Raw genomic sequence first — 17,605 nt, forward strand, 5'->3', positions numbered from 1 at the left:
GGCACCACAGCCCTACCCCTGCCTGGGGCCCACTCTGGGCCCTGTGACCCCCAGAAGGGTCCCCACCCCTTCATGGGGATCCTGGGGGGGTTGTCAAGTCCAAGTGGATGCTCCTTCCTGGGTCTACCTCCCCGATGATCCCTAATCCTCATTCCCTGGGATGTTTCCCAGTGCTGGGGCTGGGATGAGCTTTCCCTGTGGCTGGACATGATGCAGGGTCCCATCCCTGGGCAGTGGGACAGCAGGAGAGGTGACACCAATGGCATCACAACAGTGACGAGAGTCAACCCCCTCCTGGGGCTTGTAAATCCTGGGATTGAGGGGTGCCATGAGCTCCAGGCCGCCAGCTCTGCCCCGCCATGGATCCCAGAGTGCCTGGGGCTCTCAGCAGTCCCAGGGTGCCGCCCGTCTTCTGCAACACCTGCTTTGATCTCCCGGGGACCCACCTTGTTGTTCCAGCTGTCACCATTCCCGCTCCCAGCCCTGCAATTTCCCGGGTCAGCGGCTGCCAACAGAGCAGCCAGGAGTTTCCGGATCTGAGGTTTTCCCAGTTGAACCCAGTCCCAGGGCAGTTTTGGGGTGAAAATGGCTGTATTTGGGCTCTGGTTCTGCTACACATTTCCCAGCCAACATGGTTGGGGCTGCTGGGCACCTGTGCTGGTGGTCCCTGCTCCTATGGGATACACCAGGAAGCTGGGATGTTGGGGTGCTGGATGGGTGACGATGGTCAAGTTTGGGTGGGTGATGGTGGCCAGTGTTGGGTGGGTGACAGTGGCCAAGGCTGAGCAGAGGATGGTGGCCAACATTGGGTGGGGGATGGCCCTCCATGTTAGGGTGGATGGGTGACAGTGTTAGGTGGGTGACGGTGGCCAGCAGTGGGTGAGGGGTGGTGGCCAACATTGGGTGAATGATGGTGGCCAGCACTGGTTGGGTGACAGTGGCCAACCTTGGGCCCTCAGCTTTGCTCCTGATGCATTCCCATCCCCGCAAGTGCTGGAGCATCCCAGATGCTCCCCCTTGGAGTTCAGGAGGGATTTGACAGCCGACCCTGTGTCCCAGTGAGGTGTCTCCACCCCTTGGTGGCAGGGCGGGGCAGGGCTTTGCTGGCCCAGCAGCTGCTTGGGCAAGTGCCGGGCTGGCCGCGGGGCAGTGGCTGCGCCAAGAGCTGGTGCTGGAGCCACCCTGGGAACTCCTGGCAGGAATGCTCTCCACCCGGGCTCCAACAGGTTCATTCAGTTTTGGAGCAGCTCTGCCGGTTGCGTAAGGTCAGGAGAGGCAGCCGCCGCCTCCTTCCCTTGGTTTGAACTGCTTCTCTTCTCCGGCTGGAAAACTGGGGGAACCCCGGAGGGTGGGACAGGATTTCCAGGTTGGGATTGGGGCATGCAGGACGCGCATTGTCCAAGGGGAGCATCAACTTCCCTGTTCCCTGCACTGCAAATCCCTTGGGGCTGACAATCTTGGAGCTTCAGGAATCCCCGATGAGATTCAGGAGGAAACACTGGGACACTCATCCAGACCTAGACTTACGTATTTTCAGTGAAAAAAAAAAAAATACAGGAGTGAACAGTCTCAGAGCTGAAACTGGTTCCACAAATGTCTCCCAATGAATGGGATAATCCAGCTGGATTTTATTGGCAGTGTGGAGTTGGGAGGAAGTTTGGGGGCTTTTTATTTGTTTTAATGGTGGGATGAACCAGGATCCTCAAAGGAGGAAGTTTGACACCTCATTTAAATAGAAATTTAAAGCAATTAAGCAATTAAATTGTGTTGTTTTAACAATGGGATAGGCTGGGAGCAGCTTTGCTGAGTACCACGTGCTGTGGAGGGACTGGAGACCCACAGGGACCCTCAGGAAACATCCCAAAATCCCTGAAAGGTTCCTCAGAGGAGGGATGTGATCCCCAGTCGAAGCTGTGGGGCAGAGAACAGTATTGACCCTGTTGGGGTGTGGCCCAATGCACATATATTGGGATATTTCTGTCTCTGCAAATCCCAATGTGTCCCACCCAGCTCAACCCATCACTCAGAGGGACCCAGAATGACTTCAAAACCCTTTCAGAAGTTTTAAGAAGGTTTTAAAATCATCTTTATTGACATAAGAGTAGTTTAAGAGCCCTGCCAAACACTAATGCTCCTAGTTGTGAAACATTTTGGACAACCCACGTCACCCCTCCTCGGAGCAGGAGGTTGAAACTGAGTGCATCTGAGGGTGTGCCTGGGAGCCGGGGTTTTTGTTGGAATTCAGTGAACCCAGTGCCTGGTGTCAGGCTGAAAATGACAGATTTAGCTAAAACAAGGTTTTCCCTCGAGGGCGTGATGCATCAGAAAGTTCACGGGGCTTTGTGATGAGTGACAGCCGCAGCCCAGGGAACTTGAGTTGGAGTTTGGCTCCAACACCAACAATACTTTTGTTTTTCTTTACTCTCTGGGGAGTGTTTGCTGGCAGGTCATGGTTGTGGCAAAGTGAGGAGGGCGTCCTTTCAAACCTGAAAACAATGACGAGAATGAAACAACCCCCAAAAAATGACACCTCCACTCCCCCCGGCACCGACCAACTCCCTGAGCCCATAAAAAGCGGGGACCCAGCAGCTGCTCCCACAGGACTTGGCTCCTCTCGCCTCCCAAGCTCCAGCCTCAGCTCTCTGCTCAGAATTTTGGGGACCCTTCACCATGTCTCGCCAGTCCTGCGCTCTTGGCAAGGGCTTCAGCTCCAGCTCTGTGTGTTTCGGGGGCAGGAACAAGGTCATGTTCAGCTCCATGCCCCGTGGAGGATGCCGAGGATCTGGTGGCGCTGGCAGCTTCAGCAGCAGGAGCCTCTATTCCTTGGGGGGCAGTAAAAGCACATCCCTGGGAGGATTTGGGGGAGCTGGTGGTGCCTGCAGAGGCTTTGGTGGGCAAGGAGGCTTTGGCTTTGGGGCCGGAGCAGGATTTGGGGGTGGCTATGGTGCAGGGTGCTTTGGTGGAGGCCTTGGCAATGGCTTTGGTGGAGGATTCGACGGCGGGCTGGGGAGCCAGGGCTTCCCCCCGTGCCCCCCGGGTGGCATCAGGGAGGTCACCATCAACCAGAGCCTGCTGGCCCCCCTCAATCTGGAGATTGACCCCGAGATCCAGAAGGTTCGGACACAGGAGCGGGAGGAGATCAGGAAACTCAACGACAAATTCGCCTCCTTCATCGACAAGGTTTGGAGGGGCTTCATCCCGGGATCGGCTCTGGAGGGTGGGAATGACCAGGAGATGCTCATCCAGTGGCACCCAGAACCGGGAGCTGCCCAGGTCACCATAAACTGAAGGTGTTTGGGGCTATTTTTAGGGGGAAAATGGGCTATTTTAAGGGGAACATTGGGTTACTTTGAAGGAGAAGGTGAATTTTTTGGGGCATTTGGGGCTATTTTTAATGGGATTTTGGGTGCTTTAGGCTACTTTTAAGGAGAAGATGTGATTTTGGGTGACTTGGGCTATTTTAAAGGAGAAGGTGGGATTTTTGGTAAATATTTTAAAGGAGATGTTGGGATTTGGGGTGTTTTGGGCTATTTTAAGGAGAGGATGGGATATGTAGTGATTTAGGCTATTTTTAAGGAGGTGATTGGACTTTTTGGATGTTTTGGTCTATTTTGAAGATGTTGTGACTTTTCTGGCTATTTTGAACAAGAGGATGCCAAACCCATGAAGTTCACTGTGGTTCTCCTGTTTGGAGGCTCCAAAATTGGGGAGGGGACGTGAGCCCCTTTTGCCCACTCACCCCATCCACTGTAGTCCTACCTGTCCTGTAGGACTGGGGAGTTATCACACATTAAATGGGAATAAAATATGGAAAACACATGGGGGGAAAAATCAATAAAAAGATGAGATTTTGAAGGAAGAATCTGACTCTTTCCCCACCTGTTTAGGTCCGGTTCCTGGAGCAGCAGAACCGAGTCCTGGAGACCAAGTGGAAGCTGCTGCAGGAACAGGGTGGCACAGGAACGGGGGGCAGGAACCTGGACCCTTTCTTTGAGACCTACATCAGTGGGCTGAGGAAGCAGTTGGATTGTCTCTCCAGTGAGAAGCACCAGCTGGAGACGGAGCTGAAGAGCTTCCAGGACATGGTGGAGGACTTCAAGACAAAGTAGGTTGTTTGGGGTGTCTGGTGGCAAATAGAGAGAAAAACTCGCTTCAAACGGCCCCAGAATTTTGAAATTTTGACAATAATTGTCAATATCGATTTTTTTTCCCGATGGTTAGAAAATGTTGAAATGTTTTCGGTAAAGTGAGTTTGGATGAAAAGTGGTTCTTTTCCAAGGTATTTCTCAACTTTTCCCAGATTTTCTCAATATACTGCTTGAATTGTGCTTCTTCCTGAAGGAGGATCCTCCACTCTTTGTCTTCCTCAAGAAGGAATTCCTTAAGAATCAGTGACATTACGATTCAATGAATTAATCAGTTGCTAAACCCAACTCTAATTTTCTTATGGATTTCTTCACAATTCCTTCACATAATATCATTCAGGATTTGAGGATTTCTGTGGAAGGTTGACATGAAGTAAAAAAAAAAAGAAAGGAAAAATAATTTTCCTGCTGTTATTTATTATAATGTATAATTTATTTTATTCTATGAATATGAACATAAAATGTGTCCAGTTGGAAAAAGTAGAACAAAGACTGGAGAAATTAATCCACTTGAGGAATTACAAAACACAGTGGGCAAGGAAGTCTGGGAATCATCGGAATCCACACGACCTGGGATCAACCAGAGGTTGCTGGGTGAAAACTGACTTTATATTTGGAGATGAGCATCTGGAAAATTTGGGTCCATTTGGGATTCTGGGGTGTCCTCTGCCAGGACATGAAGGCCAGGAGATGAACTCGATGATCCCTGTAAGTGCCTTCCAAATCAGGAGATTCTATGATACCTGTGAGGAGCTGAAGGTTCTTGGATCTCATAGAAGGAACTTGGAGTGGCCGCAAATACCAGGACTCATTTTAGCAGAGCCAGAATTCCTCTTTCCAGGCTTTCCTCACCCAGGTGCTGGAGATGCAAGAGCCAGGGCTTGTCCTGAAAGGCGAAGTGCAATTCCCTGTCCATAAATCTCCCTCGTGGCAGATCTATTTTTGCTGAGTTTATGAGTCTGAGGCAAACAATGTTCATTAGTTTGAGCTGGAGCCAAAGCAAGCAGCCAGATTCCATCTCCCTCCTTCCCATCCACAGGTACGAGGAGGAGATAAACAAAAGGACGGCAGCTGAGAATGACTTTGTGCTCCTGAAGAAGGTCAAGTCCTTGTTTTTTACCTAAAGGGATTCCAGGAGAGCTGGCGGGGGACTTTGGACAAGAGCCTGGAGTGCCACGACAAGGGGCAATGCCTTCCTACTGCCAGAGGGCAGGGATAGATGGGATATTGGGAAGGTATTCTTCCCTGTGAGGGTAGGGAGGCCCTGGAATGGATTTCCCAGAGCAGTTGTGGCTGCCCGACCCCTGGCATTGTCCAAGGCCATGCTTGATGGGGCTTGGAGCAGCCTGGGAGAGTGGAAGGTGACTCTGCCCATGGAAGGGGGTGGAATTGCATTTATGGTGCCTCCCAACCCCTACCATTCCATGATTCCGTGACATTTTAGATTAACAGGTGTGTGCTGGGCAGGTTTTCTCATCCCATTTCTGCTGCAGGACGTGGATGGAGTCTACATGACCAAGGTGGAGCTCCAAGGAAAACTGGATTCTCTGTCAGATGAGATCAACTTCCTGAAGTGTCTTTACGAGGCAGTGAGTATTCCAGGGACACCAGGATGGGGGAGGGTTGTGACACCATAAGGAAGCTCTGGAAGGGCTAAATCTTGTTGGTGTCCCCTGCAGGAGCTGTGCCAGATGCAGAAGACTGTGTCTGACACCTCGGTGGTGCTGTCCATGGACAACAACCGGACCCTGGACCTGGACAGCATCATTGCCGAGGTGAAGGCGCAGTACGAGGAGATCGCCAACCGCAGCCGGCTGGAGGCCGAGTCCTGGTACCGGTGCAAGGTGAGGGTGGCAGACACTGCTGGGCTTCTCCAGTGTCCAAGGGGGTGGGAGAGCTACTGGTGGCAGTTCAGACCATGGCAAGATCTGGAATATTGCTGGTGCTGGTCCATCCACAGTGTACTTGGCACAGACTTGCTCTCCTTGGCTTCTCTGCACTGCGCAGAAGTTCCGGGAGCAGCTGTGAGGTCACAGCGGTCACATAACCCTACTCAATGTGCTCTTCCTGTTTCATCCCAGTACGAGGAGCTGCAGGCAACTGCAGGCAAGCATGGGGACAGCCTCAAGGACACCAAGACAGAGATCTCTGAGCTGAACCGCATGATCCAGAGGATCCGGGCTGAGATCGAGAGTGTGAAGAAGCAGGTGGGGGTTATGTTTTTTGAGTAATGGGGAAGACCACCTGGTCATCCCCTTTAGAAATGCCCTGAAGGGAAATGAGTGTGGTGGGAATTGTTGGGCATGGGAGGGACCTCTGGAAAGCTGAGCCTGAGTGGCTCTGGCACATGTTGCCCAGAGAAATTATGGATGCTTCATCCATGGAAGTGTCCAAGACCAGGTAGGACATGGCTTGGAGCAACATGGGATAGTGGAAGGTGTCCCTGCTCATGCTCCAGATCATCTTGAAGATCCTGTCCAGCCCAAACCATGACGTGTTTCTCTGATCTGGGATCATGGTTTCATCTCTCACTGGCTGCCTCCACCCCACTCATCCCATCCATGTCTTGCTCTCCAGTGTGAGACCGTTCAGACATCAATTGCGGATGCGGAGCAGCGCGGGGAGGTGGCTCTCAAGGATGCCAGGGACAAACTGGCTGAGCTGGAGACAGCCCTGCAAAAAGCCAAGGCTGACATGGCCCGGCAGCTCCGGGAATACCAGGAGCTCATGAACGTCAAGCTGGCCCTGGACGTGGAGATTGCGACCTACAGAAAGCTGCTGGAGGGCGAGGAGTGCAGGTGGGTGGGATACAGAAAGAATTCCAGTGTATCCTGATCACTGAATGGAAAAAATGTGTACCATCATCTTCATAAAACATTAATGGTATTGTCATGAGCCATGGACCATGGCCCTGTGGCTGTGCCAGTGGACCAATCCTGACTTCATGGAGCTGGCCCACTCCAGATGCTCTGGCTGGATCTGACAGTCCATCTCTTTTCCTTGCAGGATGTCTGGAGAGTGCCAGAGCTCCGTCAGCATCTGTAAGTACTGTTCCCACAGGAGTGTGGTGGGCTGGGATTGGTGTTCCCAAACTTCTTGGTGGCATCAGAGGTAACCTAGTGCCTTTTGTTCCTCTCTGCAGCTGTGGTGGGCGGCAGCAGCTCCGTGGGAGGTGGATACAGCAACGGATTGTGCCTTGGAGGAGGAATTGGCTTTGGAAGCGGGAAAGGCAGCTGCAACACGGGCGGTGCTGGTTTATGCTTCAGCCTGGGAGGGGGCGGATTTGGTGCTGGGGGTGGATTTGGCTCCCTGGGTGGGGGATCTAACTCAGTGGTGGTGGGGGGATCTGGCACCATCCTGAAGAACGGCAGCCCCACTGTCCGGAGGGCATAGGAAAGAAATCAACCCCCCGATCCCGGCACCCAGAGGAGAAAGGAAGCAAACGCACGATGTCCCCCCAATGACCACTGAGTGATGGGCACTGATAGCACCTTAAACCAGCACTCAGACTGTGGGTAGGAGACAAACATGGCTAAATCCAGCTGCCAAGGACTGAGACTCCCAACAGCAGCCAAGAACAGCTCAATCCCTTGTGCTCCCCTCCAGCTGCTGGACATCAAGGTGCCCAGGTCTCCTTTGGGAGTGGGACCTGCCCATTCATGGGGAGCCCCAAACCCGGCTGGGATGAGCCCGTGGAGCTGCACCCTCCAAGCAAGAGGCACCCAACCACAGGCAGGAGCGGCGATGGATCCAGGCACAGCTCCGAGTGTGGAGCAAAGCCTCGGCTTCTCTCAAGCTCTTGTGCTGGATCCAGCTGTGGTGCAGCTTTAATCAGTGCCACTCATCAGCCACAGCTCAAGCTCTAAAACAGGAATTTCCTCTGGTGCTTTGGCCCCCCTGAAGAAGTTTCTCACCCAACTGACTTTAAGTTTGCTTTCCCCCCCCTGAGTTTCACTCAGGCTGTTGTAAAATGTTTATTTTTACTCAGGGTTCACCTTTTCCTTGGGACCATGGGAACAATCGTGTGTGTTTGCTTAAGTCTTTCTCCTTGGCATGTGCCATCCCCCAATAAAGACGAGAGGCAGAAACCTGGTGTGGTTTTCTCCCCGACCAAAGAGTTTCATGTTGTAACAAGTCTCGTCTTCTGACGAGATCTGAAAACACTTCCTGACTTTCTCCTGCCCTTTGAAGTCGGAATTTAAAGGAACTCAGGTGAAGGTGCAACTGGGTCTCCTCACCCCTCTCTGTCTCCAAAAATGTGGGGAGTTTGAGTTTTGTAGGAATAAGGAGAGTCTCACCGGGAAGGTTGAAGGGACTTTGGGTGCAGAGTGACAGTGACACAGTTGGGGTGTTTTGGTGACAGCCCTGGGAATGAGCCCACCACCGGCAGAGAGAACGAGGCAGCCCCCATATCTTCCTCTCTGTCCTGCAGGATCTCTGGACGTGGCAGAGATTTTTGTCCAACCATTGTCCTGATCAGATCTGAGCAGACTTTCAGACTCTGTGGATTTTAGGAGACTCCTCCCTTCCTCCTTCTCTTCCTAAGCTCTTTCCATGCTGGAGTTAGCCAATTTGGGATGTTCCACAGCTATCTCACCTCTCCCTGGCCACTGTGCCTGACCACACAACTGCCCACTCTGTCTTCTGAGGTGGCCCCAGGACTGCGGTGCCACAGCTGGAACTCCCAGGGCACTCTGCACAACCCCAAGTGCTTTAGAACATCCTACCATGGTTGGTGTGGGATAAGGAAGAGTGGTCATATAATGACCTCTCCAAATAATTTGGAGCTAATCCTTTGGTATCCATGGTTTTGGAGCCAGCCCTGCAGCTTTTCCTACTATCTGAACTCACCAGGGATCCATGGATTGCACTAAGGGCATCTCCAATAGGCCACTGAGACCAGGGGAAGAGCAAGACCTTCCCCCCCATCCCGCTCCATCAAACCCCACCTTCCCCCAAAAGCAGAGTATTTGGATAAATTTTGATCCCCAAACTCCTGTTGTGGTTTGACCTCTTGCTCAGAAGACCTTGAATCACATCCCTGGCCAACCCTGGGCTTGGGGTGACTCATCCCATTTCTCCCATATTCCGTTCTGAGCTGGTAAAGGCTGAAGACGTCCAGTACCAGCAGCGACAGGCGGAATGTCACAATGGAATGTCACAATGCTGCCAGCACGGGCTTGTCACTGCTTGGGTGGGGACATGGTTTGAGCGATGGTTAAACATTTGGGAAGTTGTAAAAGTGACCTGAAGTGGTGTTGAATGAAAAGGTATTGACTTCCCTTGGAGTCACCCCAATCCCTGGGAGTCACCCCAATCCAAACTCACTTCCAGCAGTGACTCCTCTCCTGAGGAGAGACAAAGGGCTTCTCCAGGAGCCCAAAGGACAGTTGCTAAAACAAACATACATACAAATCCCTCCCCTTTTGTTCCTGGGATCACACCAGCAATTAGGGAAGAATTCTCCCAGGCCAGACGCAGAGGCGATATAATTCCTGCCTCTGGTTGGAGGAGAGAAAATGTTTTCCATGGTCTGAAAATAGGATTGGATTCATCAGGGTTTCTCCCTGCCCATGGCAGGGGATAGACCAAGATGAACCTTAAGGTCCTTTCCAGCACAAACCATTCCATGATTCTGTGATTTCATGGTTTCCTCTCAGTTATTCAAGGCCTGTTTATTTTCACAGCATCATGGAACAGTTTGGGTGGGAAAGTGACCTCTGAAGGTCATTTGCCTTCACTGGGGGCTCCAGGACAGCTGTAGATGGACTTGGAAAGGTCCTGAAATGACGGGATAAGGGGTGATGGCTTCCAGCTGAAAGAGTATTAGATGGGATGCCAGGAAGGAATTCCTCCCTGTTGGGGTGGGGAGGCCCTGGAATTGATTTCCCAGAGGAGCTGTGGCTGCTGCATCCCTGGAAGTGTCCAAGTCCAGGTTGGATGTGGCTCGGAGCAATGTGGGCTAGTGGAAGGTGTCCCTGCCCATGGCAGAGGTGGGATGGGAGGATCTTTCCATTCCTTTCCCACCCAAGCCATTCCACCTCTTCCCACCATGTTTGAACCGGGAGGTGATGTTGATACCCAAATCCCAGTTTGATTTCCTAAGCTTGGCTGGAGCCGTGGCCGTGACTCAACGCTCTGTGTTATCTCTCCACGGGCGCTCGGGGCTCTGCCGTTTGCTGACTCGGGAACTCTCCTCCCCTGGGAACGGGAGAACTTTCAGATCGTGTCATCCCGCCCACAGGAGGAGAAAAAAACACCAACAAAAATTCCCCAGGAAAGTGTAATCAGAGGTTTAGTAATGCTGAGGGAGGCGGGCCTTGCCTGGGCTATTGAGGGACAGTGCCTCAGCCCCCATTTTGATTGTCTGTGTATAGATTTCTTGTATATTTTTCGATTTACTGCCTATAAAACCCTCTGTCCAACCCCCCCCCCCCCCGCCCCCATTCCTTTGTTTTTACAGTGAGGCTTTGATATTATATGTATTAATTTTTTCAAAAGTAGGACTTGATGGTCTTTTCCAGTCTTAACACTTCTATGATTCCATAATTTTTCTTAGCCTTATCTACCCACCTGATCCACTTCCTTGAGTCCTCCCAGACCCACGCAGGTCTGGGAGGTGGGATAAACACAGGGAATGTCCTGTTTTCCAGTGGAAATGCCAGTTTAGCTGCATGTCAGGGTCCCAAGGCACTTTTGGAAATGGGTGTCTGGGCGATATTTTTAGAGGTATTTAAACATCTGATGATACCAGAAGTTGCTGGTGTGGATTTTCCAGAAGCTCTTAATTAACATGTGTTCTGTGAGAATTTTGAGACCTGCACCAGTTGGGTGCCTCCAGAGCTGCAGGTTTGGACTTCAATATGTCTTAGGTGGCTTTAAAATGTTGAAAAGTAATAGAAAAAAATATTTTCTTTATAAAAAAAGAAAATGAGACCAATTGTTGTTGGATAAGCAAGGCAAAAGGGTGGATCTGTGATGGATTTTTGGATTAAATGACTTACAGAGTCAGCCTGAATCATTCCATGACTCTGTGAAGGGTGGTGCATGCCCAATCCCTGGAAATGTCCAAGGCCAGGTTGGACAGAGGCTTGGAGCCACCTGGGATAGTGGAGGGTGTCCCTGCCCATGGCAGGCTGTGGAGCAAGATGGGCTTTAAGGTCCTTTCCAACCCAAGCCATTCTGGAATTCTGTGATGGATCGTAGTCTGAATCCATCCTCAGTCGGGAATCGGAACTGGAGGATTCCACCAAACTCCCGCCTTTCTAAAATCTACATCTGCCAAAGATACATTTGCATATAAACACCAAAATAAATGAAACAGCTGAAAAGAATGGTGATTCCTCCGAGCTCTGTGCTCTCCTCATTTCCACACCTCTATAAATGAGTCGAGCTCTATTAATTGCATTTACATTGTTCCAGGGCATGTGATGTGGGCAGAAGGATCTGGGATTCCTCCTCCCACTGCGTTCCTGGGGCTGTCCCTCCATCTTCCTGCATGTCCCACCGTGGCAGCCGGTGCCTGGTGTCTCCTCATGGTTGTAAAGCTTTCAGAAAATCCTACACGGGTTTCCCAGCTAGGGTATTTCCTCACTAGTGCTGAGATTATCTTGGCATAACGACAGTGGGACATGTTTTAATCCAACAATAAATGAATTTCCAGTGCCAACACCGGCGTCTCGTCACTGGTGAGGTTTTATTTATCAAAAAGGCAAAGAGCCTCATCAAAATGCAATTTGCTGAGCCCTGGCTGTAGATTGAGAAACTCAATTCTCTGAGCCAAAGGCAATTTTCCAAGTAAAAAGAAGGCTGAGGGTGTAACTTAGGTGTGTTTTTGGGAATTGTGAAAGCTGGTCTACAACTTGGCATGAGCCGCAGTGCCTGCCTGCAATGGGGCTTTGGAGTGAGAGATTTAAAGATAAACATAAGCAGGGAAACAACCCCGGTGGATGAAAGGTGGAAAAAAACTGCCTGGCGTATCCTAGGGAGGGTCTTGCTGCTCCACAAAGTGTAGGATTCCTTAGTCATGGAGTGCTGGGAGCCCCAGTTGGATTTTTTTTTTGCCTTTCCTCCTGCATTAGAGGGTGTGTTTCTGGGTAGGGTCAATGTTTGGCAAATTGGAGATGGAAATCTTAAGCCACGCCGCGCTGATGAAGACAGGACCTGTCTCCTCCTTCACGCCCATGCAGACCCAGCCCATCTCCAAAAACACATAAAAGGGAGCATCTGCTGCCCTCCAGCCAGAGGGACTGACTTCCCTTTTTCTACCCACCTCCTCACCCACAAACCCGTCGAGTTCCTCAGCTTCTCCATTCTTGGCTCTTTTGAGGATAACCAGCCATGTCTCGTCAGTCTGTCTGCAGGAGCTTTGGAGGGGGCAGCAGAAGGGGCTTTAGCTCCTGCTCTGCAATCGGTGGTGGCTTTGGAGGCGGCGGCCGGAGCAGGAGCAGCTACAGCTCGTACTCAGTGTCCAGGGGATTCGGAGGTGGAGGACGGTGCGGGGGCTTCGGCAGCCGGAGCCTCCACAACATGGGGGGCAGCGCCAGGATATCCATGGGCGGGTGCTATGGCGGTGGATACGGCGGCAGGATGGGCGGCTTCGGCGGGAGCTATGGGGGTCTCGGCAGTTTTGGGGGCGGAATGGGTGGAGGAGGAGGAGGAATGTGTGGCTTTGGAGGAATGGGAGGAGGTGGAATGGGTGGTGGAGGAGGAATGGGTGGCTTCAGTGGAGGAATGGGTGGCTTTGGTGGCGGGATGGGTGGTGGAGGAATGGGTGGCTTTGGTGGCCCAGGCTTTGGCATGGGTGGCCCTGGGAGAGGTGGCCCTGGGATCCAGCCAGTGCAGATTGACACGACCCTCCTGCGTCCGGTCCATGTCGAGATTGATCCCCAGATCCAGCAAGTTAAAAATCAGGAGAAGGAACAGATCAAGACCCTGAACAACCAGTTTGCCTCCTTCATCGACAAGGTGAGAGGGTAGGATTGTGCCTGATTAAGCCCAAAATTAGGAGGAACTTCCAAATTGTGCAGAAATGTCCTTCTAGAGCTAAATCCCAGCAGGCAGAGAAGCTTGGGCAGAGCCTTTTCATTAAGAGAAGAGATGGGAATCTCTCCTCCACACGAGATCAAAGCAATGTCTCCAGGGCTTTCATCTGCCCTGTTGCACCAAGCTCTACTCTGAGGTTACTCTTGCAAGCAGGTTCAACACCTCCAACCTCCGCAGGTTTCGGGCACAGATTCTCCCTCCTCCACCACTCTCTGCCCAAAAACCCTCCCATTTAAGTATTAATTTATATATTTTTCTCTTTGTTTCCAAATCTCCAGGCTTTTAAATCTAGGCTGGAGACTGCCTGCGATGGGGCTGGATTTGGAGTAAAGGCAATGTGTAAAAGCTCCTTTGAGTAGGAAATTTCTAGAAATTGCCTTCTTTTCCCAATTTTGCAGTTTAGGCACCAACAGAAATTTTAAAAAACAGAGTTAATTGGTTTTCTCATCACCATGCAAATCTTTCTGAGTGATGCAAGAGATGTTTTGGTGGGAGCTGTTCCCATGTGATGGTGGGTTCTCTGTGTGTTGGCTGTAGGTCCGATTCCTGGAGCAGCAGAACAAGGTGCTCTCCACCAAGTGGGAGCTGCTCCAGCAGCAAGGGCCATCAGGGCCGAGGAAGAACCTGGATGTGATCTTTGAGAATTACATCCAGAACCTGCGGAGGCAGCTGGATTCAATCCTGGCACAGCGGAGCCAGCTGGAGTCAGAGCTGCAGAACATGCAGCAGTACGTCGAGGATTACAAAACCAAGTGAGTGTGGAGCCAGGAGCAGCTCAAGCAGCTTTTTGGTCACTTTAATTTTCCCCAAATATTTTTTATGGTGATAGTGGAGATAGTTTTTCGGCCTAATTATTTTAACTTAGGGATTTTTTTCCCCTTTAAGTCTGTTTCTCATGGCCTTAGGCAGGAAAGTCCAAGAACTCAATTTGCACTTTTCCTCTTCATAGGTATGAGGAAGAAATCAACCGGCGCACAACAGCTGAGAACGAGTTTGTGGTGCTGAAAAAGGTGAGTCAGAGGCACCACAAAATAATCCCTCAATATTTAGCTTTACCTGTGCTTGACTAGGAATTGTGAAGTTTCTAAGATCTTCCAGCTGATATCTGGAATCCCTCATATTCAATTCGTACGACTGAATGACACAATAACATTATTTATTTTTAATTATTTATATATATGATTATAGAGTTATATAAAAACATAATGGTGTCCAAGTGAATAACACCAAACCCTCAGCACAGACTGTGATTCCCACAAGCTGAAGGATTCTCGAGAGGAAACAAAACTATTTTCTGTGGGATCTTTCCTTTAGGATGTGGACAGTGCCTACATGACCAAAGTTGAGCTGGAAGCCAGGGTGGGAGCTTTGACAGACGAGATCAACTTCCTGAGGTGCATCTATGAGGAGGTAGGAGGTCTCTCCTCCCCAGTGTCCGTGGTGGCCAAGGACACTGAGGTTGGACAGGGTGCCTGGGTGGATTTAGGCTTGGGATGGTGCCTCTGACTCATGTCGTGGTTGCAGGAGCTGTCTCAGATGCAGACAATCAGCCGGGATCTGTCCGTGGTGGTGTCCATGGACAACAACCGGCACCTGGACCTGGACAGCATCATCGAGGAGGTCCGGCGCCAGTACGAGCAGATCGCCCAGAGCAGCCGGGCTGAGGCCGAGGCCTGGTACCAGAGCCAGGTGAGTCAGGGAGCAGTCGAGACTCCTGGGTGTGGCTGGGTGATTTACAATAATTTATGGCTGGGTGAGACACCTTTTCAAGCTAACGGGGCTGGAGCTTGTGGTGCAAGGAAGGTCCAGAGGGATTGAGCTGCTTTTGAGGGATCTGACTCACTGTTCCCAATATGTGCTAAACTCACTGAGGTGCATGGCACAGACTGATGCTTTGAGAGGCTACCTAGACTGAGGCTAGACAGTGTTAAAAAATAAAGTAGGTGTTTATTAAAAAACTTTCAAAGAATACACCTTGGACAGTACAAGAGCCAGCTGAGGCTACACCCAAGATGGATGATGGGTCACAAGTTTTCACACTTTTATAAGTTTTGGTCTATTTACATATTGGGGTTAATTGTCCAATTACAGCTTCAGGTTATGAAGTCTCGTCCTCCCAGTTTGCTCTCCTCAATTCCCTGTTTATACTTTTTGGGCCTGAAGCTGCAATGGTGTCCTTGGTTCTCAGGCTGGAAAGGGATTGTTTTGTCTGACTGAACTGTGAGAACTTGCTAACTCTTTATATGAAGTTCAGAGTAACATACTAATGCGGTGCAGAATCTGGATAATATGAAAGCTAAAACTTAAGGCATTGAAACCTCTCAATAAAAACGGCCCAAAATGCACCGTAATGAGAAAATTCCAGCCCAAGTGGCTTTTCAGAAGGCAAGAGATGCTTTTTAGTGTCACTAAGATCCATTTCAAAGCTCAAATCCCATGACTGAGTCCCAGAGCCACGTTGAACATTGAGCTGGGCATGATAAGTGGGTCCTCTTAGTGTCACTCGACCCTTGAAAGTGGGGATGAATCTCCCAGACGCACCAGGAATGTGTTACTGATGGGTTGTTCCGTCTTGGTGCCATCAGTATGAGCAGCTCCAGAGCACGGCTGGCCGGCACGGCGACAACCTCCGCAACACCAAGATGGAGATCCAGGAACTGACCAGGAACGTTCAGAGGCTGCGGGCTGAGATTGAGACTGTGAAGAAGCAGGTAGGGGTTGGTTAGTGTCTTGGGGATAAGATCGAGGGCATGAAGAAAGGAAGGGGCTAGTTGGTGTCTCAGAGAAAGATGGCAGCAGGTTGGATCGCAAATGACCATGAGTGGGGCAGAAACCTTTTATCACCCCAAGTTCATTTTATGCAGATGTTTGTTTGCCTCCTCATTTCTCCTCTTGGGGGTCTGAGGACTGATCATTAGGGACAAAATGAGGTCTGAGGAAGCTCCTGTTGTGCTCCTCAGAACCAGCAGCTGCAGGCAGCCATTGCTGAAGCTGAGGAGAGGGGAGAGATGGCCCTCAAAGATGCCCGGTTGAAGCTGGAGGAGCTGGAGAGCGCCCTGCAGAAGGACAAGGAGGAGCTGGCTCGCCTGCTGAAGGAGTACCAGGAGCTGCTGAATGTCAAGATCGCGCTGGACGTTGAGATTGCCATGTACAGGAAGCTGCTGGAGGGGGAGGAGAACAGGTAAACAGCTGAGCTCTCATTGGGTGTTGTGATCTACACTGGACACCTGGAATATTGACTGTAATCCCAAACCAATTCTTTGGGGTAACAGGTGGATGTTGTGATTGATGCTGTGTGGGATTTCTAGGGGTCAGGACCCATAATTGGTTCCCTAGGGGTGGCAGAGCTGCTGCCCCATCTCCGTCACTGCTGAGTTTTTAATGAACCTGAAATCGGAAGAAACCTCATTGTAAAGAGGAATTTCCAACCCCTTCCCTTCTCCAATCTTTTAGTGATTCCAAAGAGGCTTAAGAGAGTGAACCAGGAAAAATACTTGATAGTGGAAACACAGTTTAAAGTCTTTACAACCTCTCTTTTATTGGGTAATTAAAATGTCCAATTTCCTACACAGGCTGTGCAACGACAGCATGTCCAACGTCAATGTCTGTAAGTATCTGCCCTGGGGTCCTTCAGAAGGGGTAAAACTTGGTCTTTTGGGCAACAGGTGAGTAACCTGTGCTTCTCTTCCAGCTGTGGTGGGCAGGACGACTGTCTCTGGAGGCAGAGGAGGCATGGGAGGAGGATTCGGAGGCAGCGGCATGGGAGGAGGATTCGGAGGCGGCAGCTGCGGAATGGGAGGAGGATTTGTAGGCGGCAGCAGCATGGGAGGAGGAATGGGAGGAGGTGGCATCTGCGGAGGAGGCAGCAGCTTTGGAGGAGGCAGCATGGGCGGCAGCTGTGGGATGGGGGGAGGAATGTACGGTGGGGGCTTCTCCTCTGGGAGCGGAAGGATGTGCGGCTCTGGTGGGGGATCCTCCTCCGTGCGGAGATGTGTCACCACCACTTCGGTCAAATCTTCGGGAGTGAGATTCTGAGCCCCGAAGGTTGACAAGGAAAGAAGCACCTCCTCTCTTCTCCTGACAGCAGCCCAGCCTCCCAAAGCCAGCTCCGGTGTCCTGTAATGGGATGAACTCTGTCCCTCCCACCCAGCTCATTCCAGCTCCTGTTCCCACCCGGGGCTTTGGTGGCGATGCCGTGGGTGTCCCGGCACCGGGAGCTGCCTTGGCAGGAGGGGTCGCTCTGCCTTCCTTGCTGTGTTGTACATTTCTTGTGGCAAACGTGTATAAAACCCCTCTTTCCTCATCTCTCCTTCTGTTCTGTGTCCCTGGGGTGCTTCTGTGTGTGTCCATCCTGCTACTCCCTTTGCAGGCCTTTGGGGTCAGGGTGGGTGTGTGGCAAGCGGGATTTGTTCCTT

General features: G+C 51.2%; 2 protein-coding genes across 2 annotated transcripts; both read left to right on the forward strand.

The window, feature by feature from the left end:
* Window positions 1-2,603: 2,603 nt before the first annotated feature.
* LOC136303724 (keratin, type II cytoskeletal 4-like) lies at window positions 2,604-8,233 on the forward strand. Its single transcript, XM_066207317.1, has 9 exons — window positions 2,604-3,180; window positions 3,888-4,105; window positions 5,185-5,245; window positions 5,639-5,734; window positions 5,825-5,989; window positions 6,227-6,352; window positions 6,723-6,943; window positions 7,152-7,186; window positions 7,288-8,233. The coding sequence occupies exons 1-9, from the start codon at window positions 2,671-2,673 to the stop codon at window positions 7,536-7,538; spliced, it is 1,683 nt and encodes a 560-aa protein (XP_066063414.1). The 5' UTR covers window positions 2,604-2,670; the 3' UTR covers window positions 7,539-8,233.
* A 4,192-nt stretch (window positions 8,234-12,425) lies between these two features.
* On the forward strand, window positions 12,426-17,299 carry LOC136303718 (keratin, type II cytoskeletal 6C-like). Its single transcript, XM_066207302.1, has 9 exons — window positions 12,426-13,112; window positions 13,728-13,942; window positions 14,140-14,200; window positions 14,505-14,600; window positions 14,715-14,879; window positions 15,776-15,901; window positions 16,151-16,371; window positions 16,763-16,797; window positions 16,882-17,299. Exons 1-9 carry the CDS (start codon window positions 12,486-12,488, stop codon window positions 17,223-17,225), a joined length of 1,890 nt encoding a protein of 629 aa, XP_066063399.1. The 5' UTR covers window positions 12,426-12,485; the 3' UTR covers window positions 17,226-17,299.
* The last annotated feature ends 306 nt before the right edge of the window (window positions 17,300-17,605 follow it).

The sequence above is a fragment of the Chamaea fasciata genome, unplaced genomic scaffold (assembly GCF_029207755.1).
Source record: "Chamaea fasciata isolate MVZ Bird 193981 ecotype frontalis unplaced genomic scaffold, bChaFas1.0.hap1 SCAF_41, whole genome shotgun sequence".
Lineage (NCBI taxonomy): Eukaryota > Metazoa > Chordata > Aves > Passeriformes > Sylviidae > Chamaea > Chamaea fasciata.